Consider the following 15,956-nt stretch of genomic DNA (forward strand, 5'->3'; position numbering starts at 1 on the left):
AATTTTGGATTATTTATTGTACGTTTTTGATACTAAATCCAAATATAATCTCAAAAGTTGTCGTAAGAACTTCATTTTTATTTATTTTTTTTTATAATTGAAAAAATTAAAATTGTGAAACTATTATTTTCTGTATTAGTTTAAATACTTTACTAGTAAAAATTAGTTACAAGTAATAATGAAATATTAATGACTGAAAATATTTATAATAGAACTATATCCATATATATAGTTTAGAATGGAACAATTTGGAGGAGTGACCAGTTTAACTAATATGATACTGTACCATAGAATAACTGTTTATTTGACTCACCCTTCTAGGAAAAATATACTCATCTTAGTAACATGATTTAATTTTTAAATTTTATTAATTATTTCATCACTGATATAGTAATTTTAATAATTATTTTTACTAATGAATAATCCAGACAAAAAAATCCGTATCGTTCTGCCTTTTATGCCAATACCATCGAGAGTTGCTTTTTGTTTTATGTCTACTTTTTCTGATACGGATATGTATTGCTTTTATTGTGCTCCACACGATTTTTTTTCTATTATTAGTAATTTTATTATTATTATTTATTATTTCTTATTATTTCTTTTATTTCTTTCACTTTTACATAATTAATAATTAATGGAGTAATCCTAATACTAATTATAATATTACTTAACTTAATCATACTTAATTTAACATTGTTTTATAATAAAATTTAATATTTGTTACTTAACTTAACTTAATTTATATTATTTGTAAAAGATGAATGATTAGGTATCTACAAGGGTCTTGCCCGTTTTGTGGCACCATCCCTTTTCTATTAATCTTTTTAGTTAGAGTAAGGGGCAAAGTAAACAGTTTTATCTTATATAGGAGGATTAGTTTTGGTTCAATTCATGATTTACTCTGGTGGAAACTCATCTTTTCTGCAGTTAAGTATAGAGAAGATCAATCGTCGTCAAATATTTAAGTTTACTAATAAACCTTTCATCCAGTGCTACTCGTTAAGTTATACATGTAAAAAATCTATTACTATGTTAAGACCAATAGTATAAAGCATTATAATTAATTATATATGTAATCATAAATCATGTAATTACATGGAACATACTTTCGGCGTCATCAATATTAATTAGCCATCGTCTTAGTAGCTTTAAGAAAGTGTTTAGGTTGCTACTGGTCTTTATATGATTAGGAAGTATGTTATACAATCTAGGAGCAGTACTTGAAAAGAACTTCATATAACTCATTTTATTTGCTCCGAGGACATATACATTTCTTTTACTTCTAAGTTCGTACTCGGTTATCATACTATCTCTATGACCACTTCTGATAAAGAAAATTTTCGTTACTTTATAAACATATAAATAACGTAGCGGTAAATAGACAATTCCCTAAATATTGGCAAAGAATGATCCGTAGTTCTTTTTTTACTTATCATTCTAAATCATTTACGTAACAACAGATATATATTAAAAATTAAAAAACACGCATGCCAAAAAAAACATTGTTGACAAACATTGCTCTGTAATATAGGAAAATTACGAATACAGGCAACTTAAAGAGCGTGCGGGTGACAGTTTTGTATATAGTATTTTTTTTTAAATTCATTTAAACGTATATGCACGAAGTAATAGAAAAGGGTTACAGCAATTTTAAAAAATCCTGACTCAGTAACTACTAGAGATAATCAAACGACTATTTTTTTTTTTTAATTCACCAACTCAGAAAGATTTTTACTTATCTTAGAAGGTGTCAATATGACTTCCGTTAGTATCTCTTCAAACGTCCAGCCGATAATCGACTTTTGTTTATATCCGCTGGATCATCGCAGGCATAATTGTGCTAACAGCTCCATTGTCTTAAATGTTGTACATCCCTGATTTTTTCACTGTAGACAATGTTTTAACGTATCCCCATAGAAAAAATCTCGGGGTGTTAAATCTGGGCATCTCAAGGCCAAAGCCCAGGACCGGCCCTACCAATCCAACGATTAGGGAATCTTTCATTGAGAGCGTGTCAAAGGCCTAGGCTAAATTGTGCTGGCGCGACTGGGAGTCGTGGCGGCTCCTGTAATCCAGCTACTTGGTGGTCGGGTATTGTGGACGAGTATGAATTGTGGTTGCTTTATTGTACGTTTCTTGTTGTTGAATATTATCCGCATTATGTTCTCCTAATCATCAATCGACTTTGATGGTTACTTATGTACATTACTATATTATAACATTCCTCTGATGTAAACCTAAAAAAGGTGTTTCCAGAGTTCTAATTGAAATAAATAGTACTGTACAAATTGTGCTGGCGCACCACCTTGTTGAAACATTAGAGCCAGATTACTTTCTTACAAAACTGGATCAACTTGTGGGAAAACTTACAGTTGTAGCATGTCTAAATAAACATTCCCTGTAACAGTAGGGCCATGAAAAATGAATGGGCCAATCATACGATTCAACATCAAACCGTACCACACGTATATATTTGGCGAATCTCCGACATACTCAATAATCTTATTGCGTTGCTGAGATACTTATACCATACAATTATGCCGGTTGACACAGCTACTGACATGGAAATTCGCTTCATCCGTAAACATAACATGTTTTAAAAATGTTTCATCATCGTCAATGTTATCAAACATTTTATTTGCGGATTCAACACATTTAACGGAACGGAACGAAATGCAAGAATGGCGGGAGTTTCAATATTTCTCCCTACAAATCGCAGAGCCCGGAGAATGTTCCTTGCTGCTGTATCTTTCTATTATCGGGCGGTTTTCATGGGTTATTTAGTGGCGGTTATAAATTTTAAGTTTTATTTATGAACGGATTTGGTAATTTGCGTTCCTTTTAAACTTTGTAATTGTACGAAAATCTGTCTTGAAAAAAATGATTCATTAATCAAAATATAAACTTTATATTATTAATCTTTATATTATATTCTACCATAAAAAAAATAAATTTAATAAAGGAAAATTTACTGCAAAAAACTTTTCATTAAAAAGTAACCAGAGATTATTTTTGTAGTTTTTAAGTTTTAAAAAACACAATTTTTTTTTTAAATCAGAATTAAAATGGTAATTTCTCAAGTTATTTCTCACGGATGAGGTTACAATAACAAAATTCCATGTTATTACCTTCGTGATTCCAGTACACATGAATATATTCCAAACATCATGGACGTCTTCTTCTTCTAAACCAACAGAACGTGCTGCATCAGTCAATTGCGAGTGACAAGATTGTCTTTTGTCTTTTCCTGTGATTAGTTTATATGTATAGTCATCACAGCGTGTACCTTATAAAAAATTTAAAAATTAAGTAATTACGACTAAGCATTTCATTTAATTATAATAATTAACAGTAATATTTTTGGTTATATTTTTGATAGTTTTACTAACATAAAAATTTTAATATAAAATGTTTAATAATATAAAATACGATACAAAATTTTGATATTACGTCTGAAAGCAAAATCTTATTATTTTCTGATTACTGAAGATAAGGAAACGTAATAACCAATATGTGGACCGCATTCTTAGAGATAATTCTGACCCAGTTAAATTTTATAGCTACCTTTGCTAGATGGAACTAATTTTTTTCTTATTTAAAATGATAGTTTCGAACGTAAAAAAGCTGTCCAATATAATGAATGAACTCAACTGGTTGCATTTTAAATTCAACCTGGAGGATTTATTAATTAAATAACATAGCACTAACATCTAAAATAACCAAAAATCAGAATAATTAGCTTATTCTTTTGAAAGAAAAATGAAAAACTTCCTTCTCACTGAATTAAAATTTATAAACATCTGAGATTATAGTAGTGGTCGTATTATATATACATTCATTAACTATTGCTTTCTTAAACTAAGTGTAGAAATTATACTATTTTTCCATTATGAATATTATATTATTTTTATATATTTTGTCTTTTCATATAATAATTTATAAAACAAATGAACTAAAAAAGAAATGAAGAAAAAATGTATTTATTGAACAGTTTTCCCAAAGGAAAGAATCATGCAATTACTGTCATCCCAAAAAAGAAAAATAATGCGTTTAAATTTTTAATTAAAGTAAATTTAAATTTTAAGGTCAAGGTATAACTTATCCCACTTCAGAAAGCAGATTGAAAAATAAGTCATACAAGTAATAAAATAAATAAAAGAGATAAGTAAAAAAACATTATAATAAATGTAACAATGTACTATTTTAGTGTAACAAACAGATTAAATCTATCAACAATAAAATACTAATGCTTAAGGCAAAATATGTAAAAGCATTCCTTTGAGAGTAAAATCTTAAAAGAGTTACCAAAAATAAAAAGTAAGCAACTCTGGCTTCCAAGGACTTCTCCTCTCTTGGTAGATTGCTACTTACGACGAAAATTAAGTGGAATATTAAATAATGTAAGTTCCAAGTAAATAATTAAATTAATAAATTATTCTACTCTTTTAGTAAAACTTTGAGATACAGGATCCATGGGGATTATTCCCCACCTCTTGATCAATTATAACCAAACTTTAATGCCATCAGTTACCTATACTAAGAAGTTTTACTACAAATATTCATGAAAATAAGTTTTTCCATAATGAAAATATCAGTAAAAAAAAAAACTGAGAAAAAAAAATAATAAGTTTGTTTTCCAACACTTTTGAATGAGATTGCACAAATACTTAACCTAAGTGACATAATAAAGTAATCATCTGATTAATATAAGAATGATTTCTTGAGTCCGTAAAAAAAAGAAAATAAACAATTTTCCCTCACTGCTTTATGGAGGATTCAGTGAGAACATACACAAAGAGAACATAAGTATCTCTGCTAACTAAGGGGAGTCAAGATCTGTAAAAACTCACGACTTGTTAAGTTTGATCAGATTTGTAGACTTTCCCTTAATAGAGTCGGTGTAACTTTATATCCATGAAAATAAAAATTAATACATAAATCAGAAGATCAGTGTCTTACGGCAAGTAATAAAAAAATACACATCTAAAAAGTAATAAAACATTAAACTCATCCAACATTGAAAATCAGGTTAAAGGATTAATCTATCCAACCTGGAAACCGTAAAAAATCCAAAGGCTTTATTATTATTTTTTTCTATTTATCTTTCTTTTTGACTGATGAATTAATTCTCCGCAGAAGCTTACAAAGAAACTTGCAGGAATATGAATATGGAAATTTGTAGTGTTAGAAAAATGCCATGCTTGAACGATATTCGAAGTCGGAACCTCTCAATGAAAAGCCGTGAAGCAGCCATTCAGCCACGGACAACTAGTTCTAATCGCCCGAATACTTTTAACTTAAAAATATAACGTAAATAAATATGTATCCGACAAACCAATAACATTTCGTAGAAGAAAGATGTTTAAATAATAGTCGCATAACGTCCCGGACAAACCCAACACCACTTCCGTACAATAGCATATAAGCACACGTCGTTGTGGGGCGGGCAACCACATAATATTTCAATACCTTTTCTTATTTCGGCCAACAGGGTAATGTTTTTGCCCAGGAGCTCCCTTGTAGAATACAAGATTAGAGCTGGTTGCAGTTGTGTTTCTCAATTTTGCTGTTCGCGGTTGGGGCGGGAGGCATGGCCGTGATCTTTTTTTCCCAACGCTGGGCAGAGTGCAGACGGAGAGTGTTCATCCATCTTCCCGGTTGTGGAGCCGGCTTGAGGGTGGCATAGTATGACTTTAGCTCTGCCGAAATCTTGCGCCGCTGGTGTGAGTCAGTTACTTTAGCACTTGGCAGGGATTTTCCCATGGGTAAGGCTGTCGCAGCCCTTTCTGTTACGTGCGAGTATTAGGAAGTCGATATCATGAGTCAGGCACTCGGATAAATCTATAGGATGCGGTTGACTGGGGGAACCCAGGCAGAATCAAAACGTCATGCTCGGGGATGCCAAAACGTCTCTTCACCCGCAACTTATGACAAATTGACTGGCGAAACAATAGGCTAAGGATAGATCAACATCCAGAAATTTCGTGGCAGAGGGCTCCGGTAAAAACCCTCGTTTACGAGAGCCTTTTCTTCGGAATCGAAGCGGAGGAAGAGGATAGCAGTTATGAAGATAGAGAAAACGGATCGGAGCTAAGTTTCGCCCGAAGGGCAATGACGTGTTGTCATATTATTTGGCGATACAGGAAAACAGGATGGAGAATGGAGAACAGGAAAGGATATTTTATTAAGAGTAGTGGAGCGATTCCAACATATGTGGTGAACAAACGAAAAGAAGGGGATTTCTTAAAAGTTAGTCCTTCGTAATAATCCGAGGCATCACAGCAGCTGTAAAAGAAACAAGAAAAACTACAGTGTGTATGTTTGTGGAAACTGTCAACGACGTTCCATCGACGCAGCAACTCAAAACCAAGAAGAACGGAGTCTTGGACATTGAAGTTGCATCCCACAGTACCCTGAATACTTCAAAGGGTGGTGGTAGTCGTGGTGCAGAGATTTGTTAAATTGTACAGCAGAGGAAATCGTAGAGGAACTGTTTTTTTTATGTAGAAAGGGGCTAATGACCACAGTAGTTGAGGCCTCTAAAACTTAAAAAAGAAAATACAAAAAAATAGTCACAAAATTTTTGCCGATGAGTTTCAAGATCAATAATTTGCTTCCTAATAAGATATTAAACAAGGTACTTTATAATCCAGTCAGTTTCTTTCTCAAAATTTAATTTCCTTATTTTTGAGTGCAAAATACTTAACAAAAGTAATTTTTTTCTACTACTTTTTAAATTAACTCTTTTGTACTCCAGCTTGAAATGACCAAAATATACCTTAACTTATTTTTAAAGTATAACTGTTTAACTAATATTTTCTGGTTGTCCTCAGCAAATTAGAATATTTTTTCATGATAATTCTTCCTGTCCAATAATCGAAAATCATTGGCCAGGAAGAAAGAAAATGATCGAATCTAATTTTTCAATTAATAGTATTTCACTCAAATTGATTATTTTTAAAAATCAAACCTCTTACACGTTTCACGGCTTTTGAAATTATACAAATTTATGTGAAAATGAAAGTCGAGAAAAATTCGAGGCAATTCTCTTAATATATTAACAAAATAAAAAATAATGTTCTCCTATTAACTTAAACAAAATAATACATGAAAGTAAAACATACCAATAACGTCATTAATTCCAGCTCCATCACTATCAATTCCATATTTTATCGAGTCACCAACTACGGTAGCCATAGGCCGCAAATACGGTAGATTACTCCACAATCTATCATAGACGTTCAAGTGAGCGGAGTGTATTTGCCGAGTTTTACCTGCCACACATTAATCATAAACGTTATAGGCTAAACTCATTTGTTATAGCTTATCAAAATTCGTGATAAATTTTATTAACGCCGTTTCAAATAGGTAATGTAGTGAAACGTTTTAACATGTATATCCCGTACATAGTCATACCGGTACACATGCTTGCGCGAACGAGTAAACACAAAATCTCAGAAGAGCTTCACGTATCTAATATACTCAGAAATCTATTTCATGAGCCTACGCTATTGCAAAACATGTACCATCCTATAGAATATGTTAATTTGTTTCTTTTACTAGTTTTAAAACAGCTACAAAAGTATATAAGGCAATTCTCTTAACTATTTTGACAATTTAATCATGGTTTCTATTTAAAACGATCCCAACTTCAGTTCTTTCAACTTTTAGACATAATACTGAATAATTTAAATATTATATTTAAAATAAATACAAAAAATAATTTTTCGCAACCTCGATAAATAAGAAAACTTGTACAACACAGGACTAAAGTCGAAAAAATCTTTAAATTTTATTGGGTTGTCAAAACCGAAAGAAGTATTATGCATATTGTGGATGCAGTCGTAAATATTTCGATTAATAAATCTTACTTAGACCTTTTGAAATGGTAAGCTTTTAGTTTGCCTCGTTACCTTTTTCATCAACCACTAAGATGTTCCTTCTCCAAGCATCAGTGTTTCAGGAAAAACGGATTCATATTTTTTTATGTTTTCGCTTGTATAAGGAATTATTATAATCGCGAAAAATTTTGATTTTCAGATTTCAGAGGAAATATCCGTTTTAACCATCCGTGAATCCATTTTGACTAGTTTTGGCGTGACATCTATACGACGTACGTATGTATCTCGCATAACTCAAAAACGATTAGCCGTAGAAAATTGAAATTTTGGATTTAGGACTGTTGTAACATCTACCACCTCCCATTTTGATTGCAATAGACTGGACCAAAAATGTCAAAAAAAACCAGAATCCAAAAGATTTGAAATTTGGACTTTTTCTTAACTGCAGTAATATGCCCTCATTGTGAGCTTTTCACGGTATATCGTGAAGTGGTACTTCTTTCATTGATTCCAGATTTACAGTCCAATAAAACTTAATTATTAAAATATTTTGCTCTTGTCACAGAAAGGCACATCGCGGAGAATCCGACTTCTTTCTTTTTTAACTTTTTTTTTAAATTAAATATATTGATTTATTAATAATTATTAACCTGTAATTGTAAAATATTTGTACAATAAATAATATATTAATAATAACAAAAAAAAATATGAAAAAAATGTAATAAAAAATATATGTAATATAATATGCGTAAAAGGAAGTCATGTGATGTTCACATCAGGGTTTTTTTTTACTTACTCTACTATCGCCCATAAACAACGACCATAAAACCACAGTTTGTTTGTGTGTGTTAAGTGTCATAATTAAATGGTTATTAGGTAAACTGACATGAATCATACGCCAGCCAAATGACACCAACATCCTGAAGAGTATTTATATAATAGTATCCACTTACCAACAATCTTTAATAGTAATGTTCAAGCGTTTTCGGATTATTCATCCATCCTCAGGAACGTCGATGTGTTATACATTATAATTATTTAGTCACATATCATTAATTGAACTAAATTTAATTTTTATTAAAAATATAAATATAAAATTTGAACGTCTAAAGGAAAAATAAAGTTAACGTTATCCGTTATATCAGTGTGAAGGTCTCAATTGTTATCTTTATTAGGATGAAGCAGTATTTCCAACCCAAGAATCAAAATCGTTGTTTAATATTTTTTTTAATAATACATAATTTTCAAATTTCGTTTGATCATTTATCAAACTTTTATTATTTAAGTATATATATATTTTCCATAATATTTGTTTTATGAAAGTTACTAGAATAATCAAGAAGATTAACAAAATTATCTGGGTTATAATTATGATTATTTTCTAAGATATGACTGGCAAAATTGGATTTTCTTTATTTCCTTTATTTATACAATTAATGGGCTCATTAATTCTAATCTGGAAAGATCGGTTGGTCATCTCGATATATTCCAGATCACAATTTGCGCATTTTAAACAATATATACACCCTGTTTATCTAAATTAAATTTATTGTTATTTTAGTAGGATCTCTGTTATTTATATAGTTAATTATTTTGTTATTCGTTGTACATGCAGTTTTTAATTCAAAAGATTTAATTCTTTTATTGAATTTTTTGTAATTATTTTGTATTTAGTTTTAGCATATTTGTTTAATTTAATTTTTTATTTTAGTATATAATTTATTTTTCAGGTTTTCATTCTATCCATTAGTTATATCTTTATATTTTATATTATTTAATTCAATGTTTAATTTTATATCGTTACGTTTTATATTTTATAGCCCTGTATATTAATGAATTAAACGTCGAAATTTTTTGATTCCTAGGATGAAACGAATTACAATGAATTATGGTGTCCTGTGTAGTGGGTTTCCTACGTATGTCAATATCAAGTTTATTATTATTATAATTTTTACATCCAAAAAAAATTTATTCCATTATTGTTTTCTCGACCTAAGGTAAATTTAATGTCATTATTTAAGGAGTTCATTTCTTCGATTATTTTATCTTCTTCATCTTTAAATTTTTGATCTTATATGATCAATATGTCATCCACATATCTTTTATATATTAAAATAGTATGTTTATTAAATGTATGTTGCAGATTTTCTAATTCATTCATGAAAATGTTAGCTAAAATAGCTGAAAGTGGGTGATCCTATAATGAGACCTTTCTCTTGCTGGTAATACATTATTAAATTCGAAATAATTGTATTTAATACATAATTTTAAATTAATTAATTAATTCGTTTATAACGTTACTGTCTATTTTTAATTTAATTAAAGTATTATTAATAATATTAATGGTTTCGTTATTATTAATATTAGTGTACATGTCTTTTATGTCTAATGTTATTGGTTTGGTTGTGTTTTAGTTTGGTTGTGTTTTTTATATTTACATCATTAATTATGTCTAAAAATTCGTATCCATTTTTTAAATCGTATTTATTGTCAATTTTAATGTATGAGATAAACTGTTTCTTAACGTGTATCTAGATGAATTAATACAATTTATTAAAGATCACATAGGCACATCAGATTTATGTATTTTAGGTAGTGCTTTTAATATAGGTGTTTTTGTATTAGTTAATTTAGATTGTCATCTAATATACTTATCTCCGAAAATATGTTTACATTTTTTAATGTTGGAAATGATATCTTTTTTAATTTGAATTAGTTAACAATAATCTACATCATATATTTAATAAACATAAAATTAAATGTGCACTTTAGAATTTTAGGGTTATATTATTTTTTTATAATATAGAAAAATATTATATATACCTAAATAATAAAAGGTTGAAAAATGAACAAACGAAATTTGAAAATGATGTATAATATTCAAACAAATATTAAACAATAATTTTGATTCTTCGGTTGGTAATACTGTTTCATACTAATAATCATAAAAATTGAGACCTTCATACTGACATGACGAATAACGTTAACTTTATTTTACCTTTTGACAATCAATTATTTATATTTTTATAAAAAATTAATTTTGTATATTTAATGACATGTGAAGTAAATAATTATAATATATAATACATCATTGTTCCTGAGGATGGATTAAGAATCCGAAAGCGTTCGAATATTACTATTAAAGATAGTTGGTAAGTGGAAACTATTATATAAATAATTTATATATTAATACCAACGGGCCATGCTTAATAAAATTAATATAAATCCTGAAGTGTAACAAAAGTTCATAGCTACCTTACAGATAAAATGACTGTAAACAAATTTCTAGCACTTTTACATTGATGAGCCGAATATAGTGATACCTCAATAAAATAAGCAAATACATGTATCTCGAGCTATGTTTTGACATAATTACTCCAATTCGATATACCAAGATGATAAGACATGAATGTAAAATAAAATTAAATCCAAATGCAATGGTCTCTTCCCTTAGAAGAAATAAATCTAAAAGGTGAATAAGTTAGACCAGTAAGTTATTAATCCCAAAAAATCCAGTCAATATATCAATTTTAAATATATCGATACATTTAGTAGCATCAATTTCCGATACAGTTCTAAATGACGTATATTCTCAACGAGAATATAAAGTAACATTAATTTTTGTTTTTTGGATGATTTACCATATAACCTCAAAGCTTGTGAATGAGAATATGAAATAAATATTGTGTGGGTATAAATAATATTGTGGGCTTTGAAAAACGCCGTGTCTGATCGGGATTTAAATCCGGGACCTCCGGATGAAAGGTTGAGGAGCTACCACTCCATCACCGAGATCGGCAATGAGTGGTTGTTCTGGGCATAGCCGCTCATTCTTCACAATAAGAGTTCCTGAGTCCATCAGTTAATAATAGAGCTGAATTAAATTTAACGGAATTAGCAGACTACTGCTGAAATTCCAAAATACTGGTTGATACTTTATACATTTTTTTTTCTATTGAAAATATATTAAATGTACTTCACTCATTCATTTATTTTTTTAATATCATTAATTGAATTCTTATTAGATGTATCCTCAAATGAGTTGAGATATATCTAAGAATAAGAGATCTATCAATTTTTATTTTTTTATTGGCTTTTCTTCGGAGGCTTCACTAAGGTTGGAGTTTATTTAAGAACAACACATTAATTCAATCGATCGGGTGCGACAATACTCAATCAAATTTTGTCAACCAGTTTCAACAATAACCAAATTCAAATTTTTCAAATTTTTATTTATATGTAGTCAGTGGTTCTGATATTTTTACATCTTCTTACATACAGATCAAGACCTGGGAAGTATAGTTTCGGCTCGATCAGAATTCTTAACAATTATAATAATCTGTTCTTTATTAAAAGACAGTCTTTAGACCGTGCAATCTGTGTCACCTTCCGATATTTTATAATATTATACCCTTATGAATTTTATTTTGTGTATACCCACCCTATGAATTATTTTTCTTTTTTAATATTTAAGTTTACCTCTTGTTACATTTTCTATATGTGTATACGAAATGCATGATTTAATAGCTTTAAATGATACTATACGTTTTTTGTAACAGGAGTAGTGAAATGACTACATCGACCTAAAATTTTGTAGTACTTCATTAGTTTCACTTATCGAATGAAGTGACTACTCAGATCTAAATGGAAATGATTATTTTCCAGTCGTTTTAAGTGGGAATCAATGAGTTCGTTTTTTAATACTTTGTTGATTATGTTTTAACCGAGGAGAGTAGATTCGATACTCTCATTAGTAATGTTACCAAAACTTACTGGGCTTATCAGGGCAGACGTTAGAAGAATTAGTTTTACGACATTAAATACCTCAGAAGGCGTTTTAAAACGCTTATAATGGATTTAAACGAGAGGCTACCATAAGAACATAAAAGATTTTAAGAAGAAAAAACCACTGGTAGGAGAATAGGAGAATCATTTTATCATCCGTCAATAAAAACATTTAGGGAAAATATGTCATGATATTAATAGGAAAACATAAAAAAATTAAATCGAGAGAAAATTTAGATGTATTTAGTAAAATTAGTACACAATCCTACCATTTGAAATTATGAATAAGAAATGATGATGAGCTTCTTGATAAGAGATTTTTTTTTTCAAAACTGTAGTTTGTCCCGAGTCCGCTCCAATTGGTAAGAATCTCAAAAAAATGTGATATTTTTATACGCATAGAAGCCAAGTAGTAATTTCAACTCATTTTGAAGTTACTATGAAGAACTACAGTAGAAATAGTATAGTTCTCACTTATTAATGGTCTGTACATAATTAGGGTCCGAGGAAATCTTAAGACCACCAATACCCTGTGGGTGGAAAATAAAAGATAGTGTAATACGTTCACTTTTTTTTATTTTCTCCTTTACTATGAGTAAAATTCAAGATCGAATTTCCAAATTAAACTCCTCTTATTAGTGCACTCATTACTGTTGTCATAAATTAAATGGAATTGAAAGTCGATAATTTCAAGAAATTCCTTTATGTTATTGATCTTACAATACGCAACGTCAGTAGAAATAGCGTAAAGACGTCCATTTCAAGTTTTTGTTTACTAACAATGAACTTAGTAGTTATTCCTGCTGCTAAATGAGGCCATCGCTTTACTGTTCAGAAGACTGTATATATGATACCTGGTTTGAATACACCAAATCCAAAACATGAATTGAAAATGAATGGAATCGAATTGAAATTAAATATAAGATTGATATCACGGTTTTAAGTATTTTCTTTGATAATGCGTTTATATGGCATACACTTACAAAAAAAAAACTTTAATTTTTAAAAACACTTTAATTTCATAAAAACTACGTACTGTAAGTAACTAAAAATATTATATCAATAAATTGAGATAAAGGACTACTAGATTGATCAATAGAAAAAGTGTCGTCTTTCTTTACTACAACACTAGACACCACACAACTCGTTAAAGATTGAAAATCTAATGCGCTTGGTTGGGAAGTTTTGATGCACTTAAAGCATAGTCCTAAGCTTACAGTCAAACCACCGTTTGTTCTGTAGAACTCTTTTAATCGTACAAAGCTGGATTCAGAAGAGGCCCGTGAAAGTAACTTATCACAGTTTTTCATCCAGAACAACAGAATTTCTAGAGTGACGGATTCATGATTTTACCTCAAAAAATTCCAAAAGATTATCTATTAAAACGATGCATAATAAAATTTATTTGAAATACAAAATAAATTCTTTTTTTACTTTTTGATTAAAATACAAAAAACTTTTCCCCAATTCTATATTTAAAGATACCAATGTCGGTATTATCTTCCACTCTCAATATGTGAACCAGCTCTAAGATGTATTTCGACTTCAGATAATCACAGTAATTGGAGTGATGCTGTCATTTATGAAATTCACGGTAAGAGTTTTATTCGAATAGCTCTAACCAGCAAGAACGTGCTGAATGTGTTTCGTTTTTCTACTTATTTGCACACCTGGAATTTTCAAACAACAGTTAAAGAGTGCAAAGCAAGAGTTGAGGTTTTTCTTTACCTGTCTTGTAGAGCACAAGAAAGGAAGTTTGACCTCTGCTGAAAAATCCAATTAAGTGGAAAACCTTTAATTAATTATCAGACTGATGTCTCATTTAACCCTCATCAATGTTACTTTCAACTGATAGGCAGAACATATTTTAAAACTTTCAAAAATATATTAACTCTAAACTAAATTTCTGCATTGCGGTAATGTGAAAAGTAGTGGGTTATAAGTTGGTGTTGCGTAGCAACCTATCTCTCATTCCTCTTAACGTTGTTAGGGCCATATAATTACTGATCAAAAAATAGAATAGTCTTAGTAGATTGTTTTCCTTATAGATGTAAGTTAACAAACAACATTTCGTCTGCAATTTTCCACACAATATTTTTTCAAGAATAAATTTTTTTTAAAGCTATCTTATAAATTAGCGATAATAAAAAAATTATTACGATCAATTAAACTACTTTAAATTGATTTCAAGATCTATCATTCACTCACCTGCATAAAATCTTTCTTTTTTCGGGTTGTTTAGATTCCAGAAATTCATGTCACCAACCTGACGACATATTACAAAACTGTTATTAATAAATAAATCACAAATATGAAATAAGTTAAAAATATTATTTAGAACAAAATGACCCGTTCTAATTAAAATAAAAGAATAATACATTTCCGGGTATATCAAAATTTAATAGCATTTTACCTGTATTTTAAATTTATTGTGAGGTGTAAAAATTAATCTACCTTGGCTTAACGTGTAATCTGTTGATTTATTTATTATCTTTTAATTATATTTAATAGCACTTGTTTTTAAAAATAAATTTTAAGATTAATTGCGTTTTTATTTTATCTTACATATTTTTTTTTTTAATGCTTTTATTTATAGTCGCATCAAGAATTATAGTCATTGGCGACTAAAGTAACACTATCATGTAATATTATATAAAACAAAATCATAAACAAAAAAAAGAACTATAAAGAATAAACATAGATAAGTAACGACAATAAATACAAAATAAAATATATAAATCAGACAAAAATCACTAAATCGTGTTCTTCATTCCACTGTAGAAGAGGAACCGCAACAGACGTTTTACACCTTCGTTCTGGTTTAATAGAAATTTCATATCCGAGCCCAGGTCTAATTTTTGACGGATGGTTTCAAAGATTGGGCAATCAAAAGGCAGATGGTGCACGAAATTAATAATCACATTTTAATATTGATATTAAAATGTGATGTAATAACCAAGAAAACGTTACATATAAATACTAAACTAAGATTCAGTGAAGCCTATAAAAAATTAGACAGAAGAATATGTAAGGCAAGAAGAATATATATTAGGCAGAAGAATATATAACGAATGTTTTTTAGATTGCATTTACATTAAAGGAGATATATAAAATATAATTTTTTTTGGCTTGAATCAATTTACCACAGAAGCTTCAGAGAAGCTACTGCGTGTAACTATGGAAATATGATTTTGTAGCGTATGAAAAATGTCTTTCCTGACCGGGATTCGAACCTGGGACCCCCAAAAAAGAGGACGAGATGCTAAAACCCCATCACAGAGAATGGCATTTTTAATTATTGTTATTAATACGATAACTGGTACAGATTTT

General features: G+C 29.4%; 1 protein-coding gene across 4 annotated transcripts in view; it reads right to left on the minus strand.

The window, feature by feature from the left end:
- Positions 1 to 15,956, minus strand: part of LOC142320712 (uncharacterized) — a 130,387-nt gene that overhangs the window by 29,394 nt on the left and 85,037 nt on the right. For all 4 annotated transcript variants that reach the window (XM_075358738.1, XM_075358739.1, XM_075358737.1 and 1 more), the window contains 3 exons: positions 14,835 to 14,892; positions 7,125 to 7,274; positions 3,129 to 3,286 (listed from right to left, as the gene is read on the minus strand). In XM_075358738.1, coding sequence (XP_075214853.1) covers positions 3,129 to 3,286; positions 7,125 to 7,274; positions 14,835 to 14,892 — 366 coding nt within the window. The remainder of the gene's footprint in view (positions 1 to 3,128; positions 3,287 to 7,124; positions 7,275 to 14,834; positions 14,893 to 15,956) is intronic.

The sequence above is a fragment of the Lycorma delicatula genome, chromosome 1 (assembly GCF_047948215.1).
Source record: "Lycorma delicatula isolate Av1 chromosome 1, ASM4794821v1, whole genome shotgun sequence".
NCBI lineage: Eukaryota > Metazoa > Arthropoda > Insecta > Hemiptera > Fulgoridae > Lycorma > Lycorma delicatula.